At 41.7% G+C, this 18112-nt stretch overlaps 1 protein-coding gene across 3 annotated transcripts; it reads left to right on the forward strand.

The window, feature by feature from the left end:
• The first annotated feature begins 10544 nt into the window (after positions 1 to 10544).
• LOC147430482 (uncharacterized) lies at positions 10545 to 15947 on the forward strand. Of its 3 annotated transcripts, none has more exons than XM_086493111.1 (11): positions 10545 to 11213; positions 11984 to 12058; positions 12175 to 12282; positions 12365 to 12525; positions 12663 to 12777; positions 12866 to 13020; positions 13164 to 13215; positions 13297 to 13365; positions 13491 to 13568; positions 13667 to 13890; positions 15725 to 15947. In XM_086493111.1, exons 1-11 carry the CDS (start codon positions 10824 to 10826, stop codon positions 15930 to 15932), a joined length of 1635 nt encoding a protein of 544 aa, XP_086349237.1. In that variant the 5' UTR covers positions 10545 to 10823; the 3' UTR covers positions 15933 to 15947. The 3 variants fall into 3 exon arrangements, with proteins under 3 accessions (XP_086349237.1, XP_086349239.1, XP_086349238.1); XM_086493113.1 differs by lacking the exon at positions 15725 to 15947 and adding an exon at positions 14641 to 15149; XM_086493112.1 differs by lacking the exon at positions 15725 to 15947 and having other exon boundaries at positions 10546 to 11213; positions 13667 to 14329.
• The last annotated feature ends 2165 nt before the right edge of the window (positions 15948 to 18112 follow it).

The raw sequence follows: 18112 nt of genomic DNA on the forward strand, positions 1-18112 counted from the left end.
AAAATTGAAAACAATCTTCAATTTGTTACACGTGTAAAATGCAGATCAATCAAGTGGTTTATAAGAACTTAATTCATATCAAACAATACATGTTAACAGTCTGGCACATTTCATTGGATATTAAATTTTTAACTTATATTTTTCTCCATGCGCACATACTAATTCAAACAAAGTACACACCGACTTAAAAACTTAAAAAACATTTAAAACATTAGAAGTATACAAATTGTGTTCACACAAATTTTTACATAGAATTTATGTAAATGTAGCAATTAAAAAAGCTATGACAATTGATGCTCTTTAAAAAGATACAAAAGAATATTTAACATGCAAATTGTGTGCATTTATATTTTTATCGAAAATTTATGTAAATGAAGCATTAAATATACCAATAATGCTTGATAGTCCATTAAAAAGATAAAAAAAGAATATTTAACATGCACTTTGTGTGCAAATACTTTTTCACGTATAATTTATATAAATGAAACATTTAAAATAGGGATGATTGATGAATAAAATCTTCTTTTGAATATGATTAGCTAGTATATAATTTCAAATGGACAGTTACAAACAACAAAATCAAACAATTTATACAATTTATACATTTTATATATGAAATACTCTCACAACCGCGTTACCAACCAAGTATTTCATATACTTAATACTTAAAAAATTAACTGCACATGCACATACAAATTATATGACGTTCGTACAACTGTGTTAACAACATGAATGCCACATGTATGCAAAAAAGGATGCTTCGAACAAATGACACTCTATTAGCCGCGTTACCGATCGAGTGCCGCCTGAATCTAAGGAAAAACAATCGCTTGCATACGAACATCATATAGCCGTGTTATCGACCGATGCCCATATGTTTTTTGGGAAAGGGGAAAGGAAGTTGACTTACCATACACTACAAGAGGTTGTGTGCTCTTGTGACGCTGTTAGCGACGGAAATACACTGGGTTTTTATAACCCCCGACGTCGCTAAAACCGTCGCTAATAGCGTCGCTATAACCGTCGCTATGACCGTCGCTATGTACGTCGTTATAAGCGTCGCTATATAGAGACGCTCATAGCGACGGTTATAGCGACGTTTACACAGAAGTCTATAGCGACGCTCATAGCGACGCTACAGAGCCATAAATAGCGACGGTTATAGCGACGCCCGAGAGATTTTTTTTTTTGGTGACAGGACATTGAATGCCCTGCCACCCATCAACCATATTGTACTTGATTCACTTTTTAAAAAAAGTGCAAGGGTAGATAATAGACCCAAAATAGTCACCCACAAGACGCATTGTTTGCAAAATTGACAAGCGTAAAATTGACGATTGTACACATCATAGGCAAAATGAATTGATTGGCAAAAGGAACTGCGGTGACAAATGTAATAATATACATGGTTCAAAAAGACGTATAAAATCCGTCTCATGATACATAAGCTATGAGAAACCCTAAACTAATGCTATCTAGCTATGGCTAAACTGACGTCGTCTAGTTAGACGTCTCATCGCGTCTAAGCGACGTATCTGTCGGATTCTGCAAAAAAAAACAATAAGACAGCTTTCAGTAAGTATAAACATATAACGACATTTATTAAACAATACAAAAAATAGAAAAGAGTAAACCCTAATACTAACCATGCCGCCGCGAGAACTGAGAATGTCCATCAGGGCGTTTAAGCCCTTCCTGCCTGCGTACTCGCGCTCGTACGGTGTGGGATCACGTCCTGTCATCGACCACTGTCAAAACATACAAAGAATTTATTATGTTAGAATTAAAAAACTCATAAACCCTAAACTATCGAACATAAAGAGCAATGCGAAAACACTTACAAAATCGGCCTCAAATGATGCCCATCCACCGCTCCCCAAGTGGTGCGAGCTCCCTGCCTCTACTCGCGCTCTGGCTGCATCCTTTTGTTGCTTCCACTAGTCGGGATTCTCGCGCGCTGCTTTCTTCGCATTCTTCCAATCTTCTTTGGCTAGCCAATCTGGCTTGTTCCACCCATGCTTGATTGCTTTTTGCACTTCGGAACGCTTGTGTTTGCAGTATTCGCGCATTCGAATCTTCATCAGGTCTTCATTGAAGCGCTGATCCCGTGTTGGAACGGGAAACTCATCATGAAGTATACTGATGACTCTGTTTTTTAAATCACTTGGTACTTCACTCCATTTGTTTAGTATGTAGTGTCTAAACAGCTGAGAGCAAAGACCACGCATGCGCGAGATCACCTTCTTGCCGTCATCATCTATGATGATGCCGCCGCTGAAGTCGACGGAGTAAGACAAGCCCTCTGGCCTGTGACGCGTGAACCTGGGTGTCCCGGCAGGGGTCTCTAGCGGCGTGTCGATGGGGGTACGGACGTCAGGTGTCTCCACCGGCGTCTGGGCCCCGCAGCGAGGAGTGTCGAGTGGGGTGGCCCCTTGCAGAGTAGGTAGAGGTGTGTAGCTGCTAGGAACAGTCAGCCGTGCAAAACCTGGCGTAGATGGCGATGCTGTGGCTGGTGTGGGGGCGGGCAAAGAGCATCGTCGAACACGAGGCGGTGTGGAGGCATCGGTGGGGGAATCCGCACAACAACCGCCACCGCCACCACTAGAGCGCCGGTGTCTAGACGAGTGTGAAGCTCGTCTCGTCGACGCAGAAGCTTCGGAGCGCGCCGAATGCTCCGAAATAGAGGGAGATGCAGATGGAGTAGGAACGCGCGATGATGCGCCAGAGCGATGACGCTCCACGTACCACTGTCTCTGCTGCGGTGACAAAGAAGAAAGAAACTCCTCATCATCCATACCTGCATTAAACACACGAGTATTTAAACTTAATATTGAATGAATAGAGTAGACAATGACGCAAAGACTATTAAATACAATGACGTAATGACGCATATAAATACAATGACGCAATGAATTGAGTGATAGAAGAGGCAAGTCGAAAACTTAGAATTTTCAATCAAAAGATGTGAGCGCGAGTAGAAAAGAGCGTTATACACCATGGAAGGTACTTAGAGAGCCAGAGCTTTTACAACACGGAGCAAAATTGTTCAAATACAATATTTGTGGCTTTAAGAGATCTCTCTCTCATCCTCGCATAACTCAGCATAACTTCCTATATCTATATAGAGCTCTCCGTTTAAACACATATCCTCTGTTTCATTTTGTAGCTCCTCTGCATGCACCCCATATAGAGTAGTAGCATCTTGATGCTCGTCTGGCACCACCGCAGCGGCTTCTGATTGAGCATCTTCTCTGATCTCCTCCATTGATGCCGTTGTGATTGGCACATGGTAGACTTCATACTTCCTTGCACTACGAGGGGCTACCTCTTTGACATACCACCAGTTTGATGTAGACTTTGTAGGATGAAATATTACCTGCCAGAGTCACATAACTTACATGAGAGCTTTCAAGCACATAACTTGTAAAAGGGGGATGTTAACTATTTACATACTTACTTGTTCACAATGCTCTGGTAGTACGAAAGTGTCTCTTAGGTCAGTCCATTTCTTAGTAGAATCCACCTCAAGAAAACCAGACTCTCCTCTACGTACAGTAGCGTTGCGACCCTCCATGATTATCTTGAACCATTACACGTCGAACAAGTCGACAAAAAATCCTCTGTAATCGATCCTCAAAATCTCTTGCAGTGTGCCGAAGTAAGTGAGTTCCACCACCAGAGGATCTGCATCAGAGAAACGTCGTCGACTAGACTGTTCAAATTTTGCCATGATTCCACAATCTTGAGTAAAACGCTTTTTGTCGATTCGTTCCACCCTAAAATGTCGACCTTTACACCATGCTGCTGTGTATGACTTATACTACAACGAACAAAGATTATGAGTGGCCGTTCAAACGTTTAGAAATAAAGTCACTAGCTAGTCGTACATTGCAAACTTACCTTGGTCGCGCAACCCCGAGAGTACTCCCACTCTTCCTCAGTCACTTCGTCACCGCATTGTTGTGCGCTTTTCAATTGGTTGTGCAACCATCTTAAGCTCATGAAGGTTGGTAGGCTCTCCAGAACTGTCGGATAGTGCATCGGTGGTCTCTTTTACTTTGCGTTCTTGGGCTCCTGTGAAATCCATGGTGCTTTAGGGAGTTTTATCGATCCATCAGACGCTGTTTGCGGTCAATATTGCTCCATACGATCCACATTTCTAAGGTCAATTCTGGCTCCCAAAGTATCTTTCTTACCGGTCAGATGGTCCCATAGTAGATTACCCACATTCTTGAATATGTGCATTGGATCGAGCAAGTGATTGATCATGAGTCGGGGCCAGTATGGTAACTCGTACCATAGAGATAGTCTCTTCATCCCTGGAGGCAATCCGTCATCGCACATCTCCTTCTGCTCTAACCATGCTTGTGCAGACATCCTTGGTGGATCTCTTCCCAAAAATCCGTCGCGTAACACATGATTCTCTGGAAGATACGCTTGATGGCCTTCGTAGATTTGCTTCTTCAGTGAGGGCGCCCTACATGCATTCAGTCTAGGTCCACATGTGACACATGCTCTGTATCCGCTTGTTTGAAGCCCTGCATGTATACACATGATAATAGATCAACTATGGGAAAAAACAAGATTTACAGTGTCTGAGTGAGGAGTGTCAATAGATCACTTGAGCATTCTGTTAGCCCGGGATAGTCATGCATGGTCCACATTAGAATGCCTCTGATCAAAGCATTCCGTCGTCCTGTGTGTCGGCTCATATCCACCACCTCTATGCCAATCCACAATTGTTGTAGCTCTTCCAATAGTGGACGAAGATACACATCCATATTCCCCACTTTATATCGCCCTGGCACAATCAAGCTTAGCCATAGGTGCCCCTTCTTCGTAGTCAACCACGGGGGAATGTTGTAGTTGACGATGACAACGGGTCATACACTGTAAGATGTTGATCTTTGACCAAATGGATTTACGCCATCCATAGCCAGGCCTAAGCGTAAATTTCGAGCTTCCCTGGCAAAATCCGACCATGTTCCATCTATATGTTTCCAGGCTGCGCAATCTGCAGGAATTTGTAGCACACCATCCGAAGATTTATTCTCCTCATGCCATGATGCTAGGGCGGCCATGGACTTACATTCGAAGAAATGCTTGATGCGAGGAAGCAGAGGAAAATGTCGCAAAACCTTTTGTGGAATTTTTGTCCCGTGGAGATCTATTCGATATCTTTCGGAATCACATTTCGGACACTTCTCCATGTCTATGTATTCCCCTCTGAAAAGAATGCAGTCATTAGGACAAGCGTGGGTAGAATTGTAATCCATCCCCAAGTTTCGCAAAATCTTTCTTGCTTCATCTCGGGAATCTGGCATCACATTGTCAGCTGGTAGTATGTGCTCTTTAAGCAATCTACACAACATAAAAATACGATACAGTCGTGTAAAAATCTATTAGATCATTATACATTTAGAGTTTTATTAAAGTAAACTAATTGTAATAGATCACCTGAAAAGCGCTGTGACGCTAGTGTCACTCCATCCAAACTTTGCCTGCATGTTGAGAAGAACCAGGAGTGCTTTCAATCTAAACATACGTGCTCCATTATACAATGGCATATCGGCTTCACTTTTCATATCATCATAGATAAGCCTTTCTGGATCCATGATCGTCTCGATCATTTCATCAATCTCGGGCTCTAACATTGCCTCGTTGGGAATGTGCTCTGCATGATCATCCCCCGAGCTGTAAGAGGCTACATCTTGTGGCCTCACATATGCTGCTTGACCAAAGCGCCTGCGAACACGTCTATTGGGTTGCAAGATTGCTACTTGTTGGCCAGCGTCAGAGTCCGACGAGTTATAATTGGCAACAAATCGATCTAGCTATAATAGATGGATCGAACTCGCCAAATTCGCGAACGTGTTGCAAAGAAACACGTCTTGTCCGTCGCACAGCATGCTTGCATTGATTACAAGGACATAAGACCCTCGTTGAGAGATAGGTGTTTCGGTTGGACGGTCCCACATCCTCGTGACTACTCATAATGAGGATAAAAATCTTATAACCTGGACAACAGATTTAATATTATATTGGCATTCTTCGTCTTATCTCTCTCTCTCTCTCTCTCTCTTTACCTCACATTCTCTAGTCATGTCCAATCTCCGCACACCTCGGTCTAGAGGTGCACGGAGATCAGAACCACCGGGTTATAATCTCGTCTTTAATGGTCAATACCTATATTTGTGGGTACAAGAAATCTATAGACCCACGTCTACATGATACTGCATGTAGTGGACAAAACCCCTTTGCCTCTTCTCTAGCTGTAGCACTTCACAACATCTTAACATCTTTTCACAGTAGATCTTTTCACTGTTCGTCTAACTCTAAACCCTAAACCGTAAGTAATTCTTGCATGGACTCGATCCAACGTAAATAAGCATAAATCTAAATAAACATAAATCTAACTAAAAATAAACCTAAATCTAATTTAACGTAAGTCTACATCTAACCTAATCTTTAACGTCTTTTGGGATAGTTTCCTACGACGTTAAAACTCTCTTCTTCTTGTGTGTGTGTGTGTGTGTGTGTGTGGGGGGGGGGGGTAAACCTAAATAAACCTAAGTCTAATCTAATATAACATAAATCTAAATCTAACGTAAATTATGTTATATTAAAAAAAAAGAACTAAACTAACAGGGATTATAAGAACCTTAAAACTGATTTAACACATAATTTTTCACATAACTCGGCAAGAGTTGGCATTCTCATCACTAAAGATGTGAGAGTTAACTTCCGGCGGTGACGCTGCCTCATCTCCATCCACATCTAACGACAGCAATTGGCCCTTTAGACCGTTCTTGCTCTTGTTACTAACTTTGAAGTTGCTGTTGAATGACTAGAGGTTGTCTAGATGGTCATTGTGTCGGGGATGTAGTGACTCTTGCCGCCCTGAAGATCCACCTTCTTCCCTATCTTCTGAAGACATTTCACCAGTACTTTTGGATCGACGGAGCCCACCATGAGTGAAGGCAGCAATACCCTATATTCCATTGAGGGCTTTCTTCACCTGCTTCATGCAGGCATCGCAGTCTATGGAGACCTAAATCTAATCTAATATATTAACGTAAATCTAAATCTAGCGTAAATAAACGTAAATCTAATTAAAAATAAACCTAAATCTAATCTAATTTAACTTAAATAAACCTAAATCTAATTTAACGTAAGTCTACGTACATCTAACCTAATCTTTAACGTCTTTTAGGATAGTTTCCTACGACGTTATAACTCTCTTCTTCTTGTGTGTGTGCGAGTGTGTGGATGTGTGTGCCAATAAAAAGAGATAAATGGTATAACCTTTCTATCACCCATGCCAAGTATGATAGATTGGTTATGCCATTTCCCTCTTGAATAATAGGTCTTGAGTTCAACTCCTCATCGGCTAGATCTTTAGGTCTTTTAATTTTAATTAGTTTCCTACGACGTTAAATTAGTTTCTCTTTCTTTCTCTCTCAATGTGTGTGCGTTTTTTTATTTATGCATGTTTTCTCTCTCTTTTCCTCTCTCAATGTGTGCGTTTTTTGTTTATGCATGTTCTCTCTCTCTTTTCCTCTCTCAATGTGTGCGTTTTTTGTTTATGCATGCTCTCTCTCTTTTTTCCTCTCTCAATGTGTGTGTGCATTCTTTGTTTATGTATGTGTGTGTGCGTTTTTGTTTATGTTTGTACTCTCTCTCTCTCTCTCTCTCATAAACACTATGTGTGTGTATGTGTGTGAGAGAGAGAGAGAGGGAGAGAGAAAGAGGGGAAGGGAACATGAGAGTGAGGAGAGGGAAGGAGCATACCTGGCTCTCCTTCCTCTCCTCGTGTGCGTGTGTGTGTGTGTGTGTGGAGAAGAAAGAGAGAGAGAGAGAGAGAGAGAGGGAGAGCGTTACCTGCTTCTTGCTTGAGGACGCCGAAAAACTCAGATCTGAGATATGAGTTTTTGGGCGCTCTCTGTTATTTTTTTAGCCCAGCCGACGTCGCTATGAGCATCGCAAATTTACAAAGAAATTTACGACGCTCATAGTGACGCCGGGAATTTTTTTTTTTGAGCGTCGCTGTGTGAGCGTCGCTAATATGAATAGCCTCTTGTAGTGATAAGGATACTAGATTCTCTGCGTTACCGATGTAGCACCCAAACAGTAAGCCAATACTCACCACAAGGACACCATCTTCCCCGCGTCACCGAGGTGATGCCCCCGTGATAAGCACTGTTCCGTAGGATAGCTTACACACACACACACTCCCATTGTGTGGTAAGGTACCTTATTACTGCCGCGCAATATGACAAAAGGCACGCTACCACACAACGTATATACACACACACAACACATACCCGAATCGTGTGGTCAGGTACTCTACTGCTGCCGCGCACTGCGATGTAGAGCACGCTCCCACACGACCCCCTCTCTCCCTCTCTCCTCTCAACGTACCTGCAAAGGTGGTCGACTCTCTCTCTCTCTCTCTCTCTCTCTCTCTCTCTCTCTCTCTCTCTCTCTCTCTCTCTCTGAAGATGAAAGCAAGAAATAAAACCCAGTGGGCCCGATCGGACCCGCATATATATAATTCTGCGAGCCTGTCGGGCTTTTCAGTATTCCCGGCGGGCCCGCAGGGAAAATGAAAACCCCGACGGGAATTTAGTGGGTCTACAGGTCGCCCTTAACCGAATTCTGTGTGATTATGTTTAGTGTAATCATGTAAATGTGTCAACAATAAGACGTTGTGATCACACAAAATTTGTCGTAATTACGTAAATATTAAATTCTTGTCTACAAAGAAGTTGCTAGAAAAGTCAGTAACAAAGGACTATACTCTTGTGACCTCACCCAAGTTTGGGACGGAGGTAGCATGAGCGCGCTGTTTTGTATCACAATATTTAAAGTTATGTGATGATGCTATATGATACATGAAATAGCAGGATCTACTTATTGCCACTAACAACTTCCAGGCTTGTATGCGGGAGTGTCCAATAGCACCTAGCTTGAATGCTCGAATGTTTTTTTTTCCGAAAATCTAACAAATCTACTTATGAAAAGTAGTGGAGGAAAAAATCGTTTTTCCAAACATACAAAATTTTCTTTTCATGATTTTGTTAAGAGAAAATGCTAAAAATTAGGTCAATTTTTGGGTTTTTCTTTATTGTGGGGTGGAATTTCTCCTTTTCTACTTGCTCTCAACCGACATTTTTCAAATTGAAAACGCGACACGATATTAAGCTTAGACACATTTAATTTTTCCGAACATTGCTGCTTGGTTAAGGGGAGATGAGGGAGAGTAAGTTTAAATACGTGTCCATAATTACATAGAATTTTTGTTGTGTTTTAATATAAAATTGTATATCTATTATACATATATAATCACAAGTAGTTTATACATTACGAGTCCCACTTAAAAAATGTGAGGTGCATATTGCATATCAACATTTTGAATAAAATAAGAAAGAAGTAAAATAAAAATAATAAAATTTAAATTCAAAACATAAAATATGTTTTAGTGTATAAATTTAATAAACATAATAAAACGAGATAGTAAAATGAAGTTTTTGAACGAAAGGCTTACCTTTATCAATAACTCGTATCATGAGATCAAACTTCTATGAATACAATTTTTGTATTTAAAAAGGTAAATGAAACTTTGGAAAATAGTATTTAAAAGTCTATCATGTCTTTCTATTCTATTGAGAAGACCACTTGGGATACTTGTCAAGCAATCCAAATTGAGGGACACATGTCTATCGATTAGAATTGAATGGACCAAAAATAAAGTCACACTTCAATTTGAGGGTTGATTGACATTCAAAAATAATAAAATAAAAAATGCAAAATAAAAGAGCTCAAATAAAGAAACCCATTGACAAATTGAAAAATGAATAAATTAATGCTTCCATAAGCAAAGGTAGATTCACCAACAAGCATAAAAATTAATGAAACAGTTGAATGAAATAAAACTTTATGAGGCTTTTATGAATTAAATACAATATGAAAAAAATTAATTAATCTCCACTCTTTATGTAATGCCTTCAGGCCAGAAGATATCCATTTGTTCTCGAGATTCCGTTTTCTTGCTGCGTCTCTAGTTTCCTTGGTAGCCCCTCACGCCCTCCTCAGCTTTCCATTGCCTGTCGCCCACCTTGAATACAATCATAAGCTGGCGCTCCACTTGTTACAAAGAGACAAAGGCTAGTGTGCAGCGTGGGAGCTGCCGAATCTGGGGCCAATATATAAAAGCCAAAGCTGAGACGGAGCTCACAAAGTGCCGCAGAAAGAGAACAAGAAGCTCCTCGTATTCACAGGATCAGAGCACAAATCGTTCTCTCGCGATCTGTGTGTGTGATGGGCTAGCCAACAAGTGCATGTGTGTACACGTTGACAGCCTTTTTCTAAAAAATGGTATCACGTCACTTTAATTGAGTGTGTTGCTTAGTTAGTCATCCATGCAGCCACCCCAGCGCAAATTGAGTGTGTTGCTTAGTTAGTCATCCATGCAGCCACCCCAGCGCGCATGCATGCACAACAACAAACACATCACGACACACCAAGTGATCCCCCCCCCCCCCCCCCCCCCCCCCGGGGGCCCCTCCTTCTCTCTCTCTCTCTCTCACACACACACACACACACACGAAGCAGCCTTTCCACGCACCCGCTTCATTCTTCTTGCACTCGCCGCTCCATTTTTGTCTTCATTTGTCTTCCTTCGCCCCGCAGGTAAAGTCCACCTCAGAAATTTGCACATGCAAGGGGGCACCATAGCCCAATTAAAGCAAGCTTTACATGCTTCTGTATAGCTTTATCAACGCAGATAATTTGGCCACAAGGACCCGCAACAGCCATCGTGTATGCAGATCGCCATGGAATCAGCTGTTCTTCCAGCATCTGTATCCTCCGCAGAGCAGAGCCTCTGCTCGGTGCCATGGCGTTTATCAAAACATGGATCAAGTTTGCAGAGGAATGGGAATAATATGCTAGCTGGCCAAGGTCTAATGCAGGCCTGGAAATTCAAACCTGAGAAGAGGAGGACAAACATGCACGTGCATGCAATGCTGAAGAAGAGCAGGCGCAAAACTCCTGACTTCGAATACCCATGGCCAGTCAAATTCAAGCCAGGGGACCTAGATGGATCCCCTCTCCCTTTCCTCTCTCGTTTCAAACCCCTCCCAACCCCACCGAAACCGGTCCCTCTACCCTTTGAGCTTCCCCTCGTTCACATTCAGAAGAAGATTCAGGAGGTAAGCTATGGCTCGCATGTAACTTAATTACCTGCACTTGCTGTAGGGGGTGCATCCCAGTTGACGGTCTCTAATTCCTCATGCTCGAGCAGTTCCAAGAGCCCATTCAATTAATCTGTGTTTGATCAAGGTGAAATCTGATGCAAGTGCGTGTACGGTCGAGCATGAGTTGAAGAAGATAAATTTATGCACACATGGTATCACAATGAGGTTGCCAGAAAATGCACATGAAAAATGTAGAATGTGACATATTATAGAAAGCTTAAAACCAAACTTCAGCAGAAAATGTACAAGGCAGTAATTTTTCGAAGCAATCGAGCATAATTATGGACATATGGAAGATTTTAGAAGCTTCAGCCCTCTAGCCCCCTCAATCAGACATATGTAAGATTTTTATTTGAGAAGCTTCAGCCCCCTCAATCTGCGTGTCCATGTCCGGTTTTTGTCTCTACAGTTTAGGGTGATCTGTGCATGAATAGATGGTATGTACAACTACCACTGTGCCGGACAAGTAGCTACCTCATTACAACCACCCTGATATCAGTGGATTGCATGAGGCTTTTTATGGGTAGCTTGTTACAACAATGCTACCAACTTGCTATTTGTTCTAGGAAGTGTTTGAAATTACGACTTCTGACACTCTTTTTACATTTATGCTGAAAGTCATTGGTGGTAGCTATCACATTGCTTGTGTACCACCTCAGTATTCATGCTTTTCCCTTTAAATAATGATGTGAGGATGGTGATCTACATGAATTTTATGCTACCAGATTCGGGAAACTGCAAATACGACAGGAATGGATTTCTCTGAGCAACTCAGTGAGCTACAAGAAAAATATGATGAGGTATTTGAGCGTGTTCCGTTGAGAGTCTTTTTTTACAGTAAAAAATGGAAGCTTTAGAATTGAGATTGCACAATGCTATGCTTTAACATGCAAAGTTTTGTGAGGATGTTGATCAGGTGCGCAAGGATTTGTACAATCAGCTCTCTCCAGTCCAAAGGTTAAGTGTGGCAAGGCACCCCAACAGACCCACCTGCCTTGACCATGTCCTTAATATGACAGACAAGGTCTGCTCTCCTTCTCCCTTGGTACTTGCAAGCTGGAAATTTATCTCCAATTGTTGTTTTTTTCTCTCCTTGTATTGTGCAGTGGCTTGAGCTTCACGGTGATCGTGCTGGATTTGATGATCCCGCACTTGTCACAGGCATCGGCAAAATGGATGGCATGAGCTTTATGTTCATTGGTCATCAAAAAGGCCGGAACACAAAAGAAAACATTCACAGAAATTTCGCCATGCCTACTCCAAATGGGTACCTTATAAGCTAGGCCTAAACCTCAGTAACTGATCTTCTTGCTGAAACAACCGAAGCATGCTTTATCAATATGTCACCTTTGATGACATGAAAGTTCTTGCTTTGACAACTCACATCTTGGACCTCAAATGTAGGTATCGGAAAGCCTTAAGGATGATGCAACACGCTGAGCGTCACGGTTTTCCCATCCTCACATTTGTTGATACTCCAGGGGCGTATGCCGGAATCCAAGCAGAAGAACGTGGGCAGGTTAGCATTTCAATACTCCTCTGCTTATATAACTTTTTGAAAATCATAATAACATCTGATTAAATACAAACAACTCCAATTTCTTCAGGGAGAAGCTATTGCAAGAAATCTAAGAGAAATGTTTGGCCTCAGAGTTCCGATCATCACAACTGTTATAGGAGAAGGTGGCTCTGGTGGCGCGCTGGCAATTGGTTGCTGCGATAAGATGCTGATGCTGGAAAACTCTGTTTACTATGTGGCAAGGTTTTTTCTGAACCCCATTTTCCAGCAAAGGAAGACTTTAAGCTGATATAAATTATATGTGCACACACACACAAATGAAAATAAAAATTTCCAAGTCTCAGCTCGCTAACTAGAGTTTGTCTGTTTGCGATTGGCGCATGTAGTCCCGAAGCTTGTGCGGCAATATTGTGGAAAACTGCTGCTGCTGCTCCACAGGTAAAAGATAAAGGGCAAGTTGCAATATTGTCTTCCTTGTATGTCTCACACACATGTTGATCCATTCATGTATGTGTGTAGGCAACTGAGGCATTAAAAATAACAGCTCATGAGCTTGTGAAGCTAGATATAGTCGATCAAATTATTCCGGTGAGCACTCTTGAAATTTTTATCAATTGCGTATAAGACATGCTTGACAGCTTGTCATGTCCACTCCTTTCAATATTTGTATTAAACATCATGGAACCAGGAACTGAAACTTGAACCCATTACAGGAGCCTTTAGGAGGGGCGCATTCCGATCCCTTGACGACATCCATGAACATCAAAGAAGCCATCCTTGGACATATGCGGGTAAGCAAACGATCTACACATATATGTTCCTTGGGAGAATTGTAAACTCTTCTCATGCAAAACATGTAAAGCTCTCTTTTGGCTGTGTTTTAATGCAGGACCTGTTAAAGATGGAGCCTGATTCTCTCTTAAAGCACCGTGTAGGAAAGTTCCGAAAAATTGGCTCCGTGCGAGAAGGCGAACAGCTCGATCCACGTTTCAAAAGAAACATGAAACCACGTGATGCCCCCTTCAACGAAAGTGATCAGCACCAATTGCAGATACCCTCATTTGTGCGAGAGAACCTGGAGCGGACATTGACAACTGCATCTACTCCAGCCAGGTCGGACTAGAACAGATCGAATACAAATCTCTTAATCTGTTTCCCATTCACAGAAGGCCATTTGAAAGTGAATATGGCTTTCTTCTACAAGAGTTATGCCCGATGCAAAACACGATATTTCCCTTCAGCACTTCTCGTAATTCCATTGCCATATATGAGGCTGTTGCTGATGATGCTGCATTACGTATGAAGAGGTGCTCTTTTGCATGGCTGTAATAACATAGGTCACTTGAAGATACTATTTCTTACTGCTACATTTGTCATTCTACATTATCTGCATAATTAATGAGAATAAGCAGTGAAGCAACCAAGTGCCTCTCTTGAACAAGCTCTCGACATTGACAGGAAGCAGACGACAATTTCCGCGATGCATGCATGTAGGAGATTCCTGTCTTAACACAAGAATGAAGTTATCTAATCCAATTGTTTTACAATTGAGCATATCTTATAATTAAATTTTTTAGCTTGAGCTAAGGAGAGGTTCGTGCTCACTGAAGCATCCTATATTCCCTACCATACAACTTTACCTCCCCTAGTGCATGCTTCACTTGTGAGTGAGAAGAAGGGCACTAATTTGTGACGGTCTTTTTACTTCGTTAGCATAGACGCAGATTTGAAGAAGGGCACTTCTGTTTTGCTTCGTTTTCATTTTGTAGCCATGTTACCTGGCAGCACCATTGCCGCTAATTAATGACACCACAGTTTTTGAGGTGATCGATGGCTGAAAATCGGAGTTATTTGTTGTAACAGCTGACCCTAAACCTCAACCCAAACCTAAACGTGATGTCAACTAGGCATGAACCTAACCGAAGGTGCCGCATGACGGTGAAGATCACAACCGTTGATCAACTATGCGTAAACTTGGGTCGTGAAGGTGACCTCATCATGAACTTCCATGTGAACAAGATGTGAACTCTGCAAGCAACAATTTGGTGGACCTGAGCATGATAAAACTATGCTATTATCTCCCTTACACAACAAGACACGTGCGCTAGCGTAGTGGGAAGGCCTTCGAGTTAAGATTGGGAGACGGTGAGATCAAACCCCGTCTGACCCACATGTTCTCCTCCCAAAGCATCAGATGGTCCACTGTAATTCCTCAAAAAAGGGGGTCATCAAATAGTGTCATGGGGATCCCCTCACAAAAATGTCTGAATTAGATGTCTGGGCGGGCCCATCTCCTGCATTGTACTATTTCCGCCACAAAGCATGTAATAGGCCAGCATGATATTATGATATAAAAAAATTTAATTTCTTCATGGTGTTTGTGTTTCCAAGTCATGTTTTAGAATGTCTAAATAGTTCACTTTTGATGAAATTTTTCCTGAAATTTCCACATTGAGCACCTCATCTCATTTCTGCATTCTACTACTGAGAGCATGTAATAGGCAATTATCTCTAATTATGGAGTTGGTGTTTCAAGTCCTGTTTAGAGATGTCTTAAGAGTCCACAGAGAAAATTTAGCTGATGAAACTTTTCCCCTAAATTTTCCACCTTGTTTTGGCAAGTAGGTTCCAAGCGAGAATTTGAAGAAGTTTTACGTGAGCGAAATGTTTGCTTTGTTATGTAAAAAAGTTTTTGTTTGAACAATTTTTGATTCTATAATTTAAAATCTGTTTGGTACTCTAGAAGTGAGTAGATCAATGTGTTTTTAGCCCACTTCAGAGCTATTTTTATATTAGATTTTGCGAAAAGGGTCATGACTTTTTCCAAGGGTGTTGCAATAATTGTTGTGTGTCCATAGATGAGCACATTACTTCCCTAAATTGGTGTAATGGACTATTTTGATATGTCACAAGCTTACTCTAATTCTCCTTCATTTTTTAGCTCCAGGTCTCCAAACAAGGCCAGTTTTCAACACTTCCAAAAAAAAAAGATCACCTATTCATGGCTAGACCATAACATGATGGAAATTGTGACTTTGACTGTGATCGATATTGTGATTGAGGGCGCAATTCAGATTGTGGTTGCTATTGTGATCCGAAGTATTAAAGCTGGGATTGTGTGGGCGTTGTCGGAAGGTCAGAGCTCCGTTGCGTAGCATACATTTATTGATTGATTGTAATCGATAACTTTGTAATTCAAGAAACTTCTCTTCCTATTGAATTGAAATTCTCTCTCTTGTGCGTCCATATAAGTTGTGTCTTCTCATCAGTTACTCTCGGTATTAGCATCATCTCCAACATGGTCGATAAGAGTAGTATTGTCCATATTGGAATTTTTTTGTGTCAACTTGAGTGATAATGAGAAGATAAGATTGAGAGAGGAGAGGAAGAGAGAGTAGACAGAGAGATGGAGAGAAGTGTATGAGAGAAGGGAAGGGGAAACTTACACAAGTAGAGGGGGAAAATTCGAATTTGAACTGCACACTCAACTGCATTGCTACAATACAATGGGGAGTTCCTTTTATAGGCATGGATAAGGCATATAGCCGTTGTAGGGATAAGATATCATCGGTGAGGTTTGAAATCCAGTGCTTAGGTGTAAAGTATAATGCACTTCCCACATCCTCCCTCAAACCGAAATCATAACAGAAAGCATAGAGCATTTGGGAGGAGATTCCCCTCAAATGCGAATAAAAAATAAAAAACTGGAGAAATACAAGCAATATTGTTGAAGATGAAGCTATGAAGATTCCAAACCGGTCTTTGCTGAGCAAAGAATATGTTTCTCAGAAAGAATTGCCTTGGTAAGGAAAGGGTGAAAGCATGTTAACCTGTCATGCTTTTTCATGTTCCGGACAATGCTAACTAGCACAATTTTGACATATGCTAACTAGTACAATAGCTTGAGCTACATCTTCAAGATCTATGACATATGATATATCAATAGAAAGCACTTGAAACAAGGAATCCAAATGTACAACCTCCGACAAATTTTGATATTATTTGTAAAAAATTTACCGGACACCCAACTTTTCGAAGATGTGCTAACTTGAAACTGCTAACTATCACAAAAAGCGCGACAGGTTAACATGCTTTCACCCGAAATCTGCGACATTCTTTGCGGTAGAGATGTATTTGAGGTGGATGAAGCTGTCTTCTACCAGTTCCTTGATGCTTTGTACGCTCGGTAAGTTGAGGACTCTTCGCCATTGCAAATGTTGACTGATTGTCACAATGTAGAATGATTGGAGGAGTGCACATGGAATGGGTAGTTCTTTTAGGAGTTGGTGAAGCCAGAATGCTTCACGAGCAGCGAGGGATGCTGCTATATACTTTGCCTCGGCAGATGATAGAACAAGAGAAGTTTGGCGCTTGCTTCGCCAAGAAATAGCACCACCTACAAGAAGAAATACATGCCCAAAGATGCTATGCATATTCGGGTCTTGCCCAGCCCAATTAAGTCGGCCCGGAAACAATCCTAACCCAAACCATGATAAAAATTGATGAAAACCAAGACCAGTCTCTGTTAGGAAAAAGGGCGTGCAGGGAATTGCAGCTATTAAAAAGGTTTTTTTTTTTGCTCTTATCCCAAGGAATTTTCTCTCGCCTCTTAGCCGACATGGTTCTATCTTTGGTCACCTTTTAATTGGTCCATTTTGGGCTTAATTTGGGTCGAAAAAAGCATGTCGACCACTTTTTGACCAAGGTAAGTGGGGAAGGGAGGTGTTCAATTGACCAAAAAGGACCCCAAGTGCCTGGGCAATAGGTGTGAACTGAAAATGGCGCCCTCTCTCTCCCCCAACACCCACGAGTCCTCATTAGCAAGGCAAGGATGCTTCATTTGCTCCTTTGATACACTTTTAGGGGGTACCCACTCCCCCCCTTATACCCTCCAATTTCCACTTCCGAGTAATCCATGTGGGATTACTCCATTGCCACTTGGCACCATCCTCCCACCTCCCCACTTAAGCCTATCAATTTCCCATTTTGCTCCCTACATCGAGCAATCTTGGCGGAGGCGTGGAGGGTGACTCCAAGCACTGAATGCGACACTGTAAAGCCCGGCTCGGAGCTTATCACTTCAGCTATTTCTGGAAATCCTCGGCCATACTTTTTCTATTTAAACCTTATCAAATCAGCGCACTTGCCTTTCCTCGCATGCGTCCACACCCACTTTCTAAGTAGGGAACCGCTCACTTCAAATGCATGTAACTCATGGTATATGAGTTTGATTCACCGGCTATCAAGCACGACTGAAAATACTTATTGAAAACCACCTTTTAGAAGTTTGACCAACTGTACTCGAGGCTAGTGAGCAAGCCTTTATCTTCATCCA

The sequence above is a fragment of the Adiantum capillus-veneris genome, chromosome 21, assembly GCF_014529385.1.
Source record: "Adiantum capillus-veneris isolate H3 chromosome 21, ASM1452938v2, whole genome shotgun sequence".
Lineage (NCBI taxonomy): Eukaryota > Viridiplantae > Streptophyta > Polypodiopsida > Polypodiales > Pteridaceae > Adiantum > Adiantum capillus-veneris.

Coding starts and splice junctions, on each gene's coding strand:
- LOC147430482 (XM_086493111.1), top strand. CDS start 10,824: ATGCAGATCGCCATGGAATCAGCTGTTCTTCCAGCATCTGTATCCTCC. Junction 12,778..12,865: donor AAGCAGAAGAACGTGGGCAG/GTTAGCATTTCA, acceptor CAATTTCTTCAG/GGAGAAGCTATTGCAAGAAA. Junction 13,216..13,296: donor CTGCTGCTGCTGCTCCACAG/GTAAAAGATAAA, acceptor GTATGTGTGTAG/GCAACTGAGGCATTAAAAAT.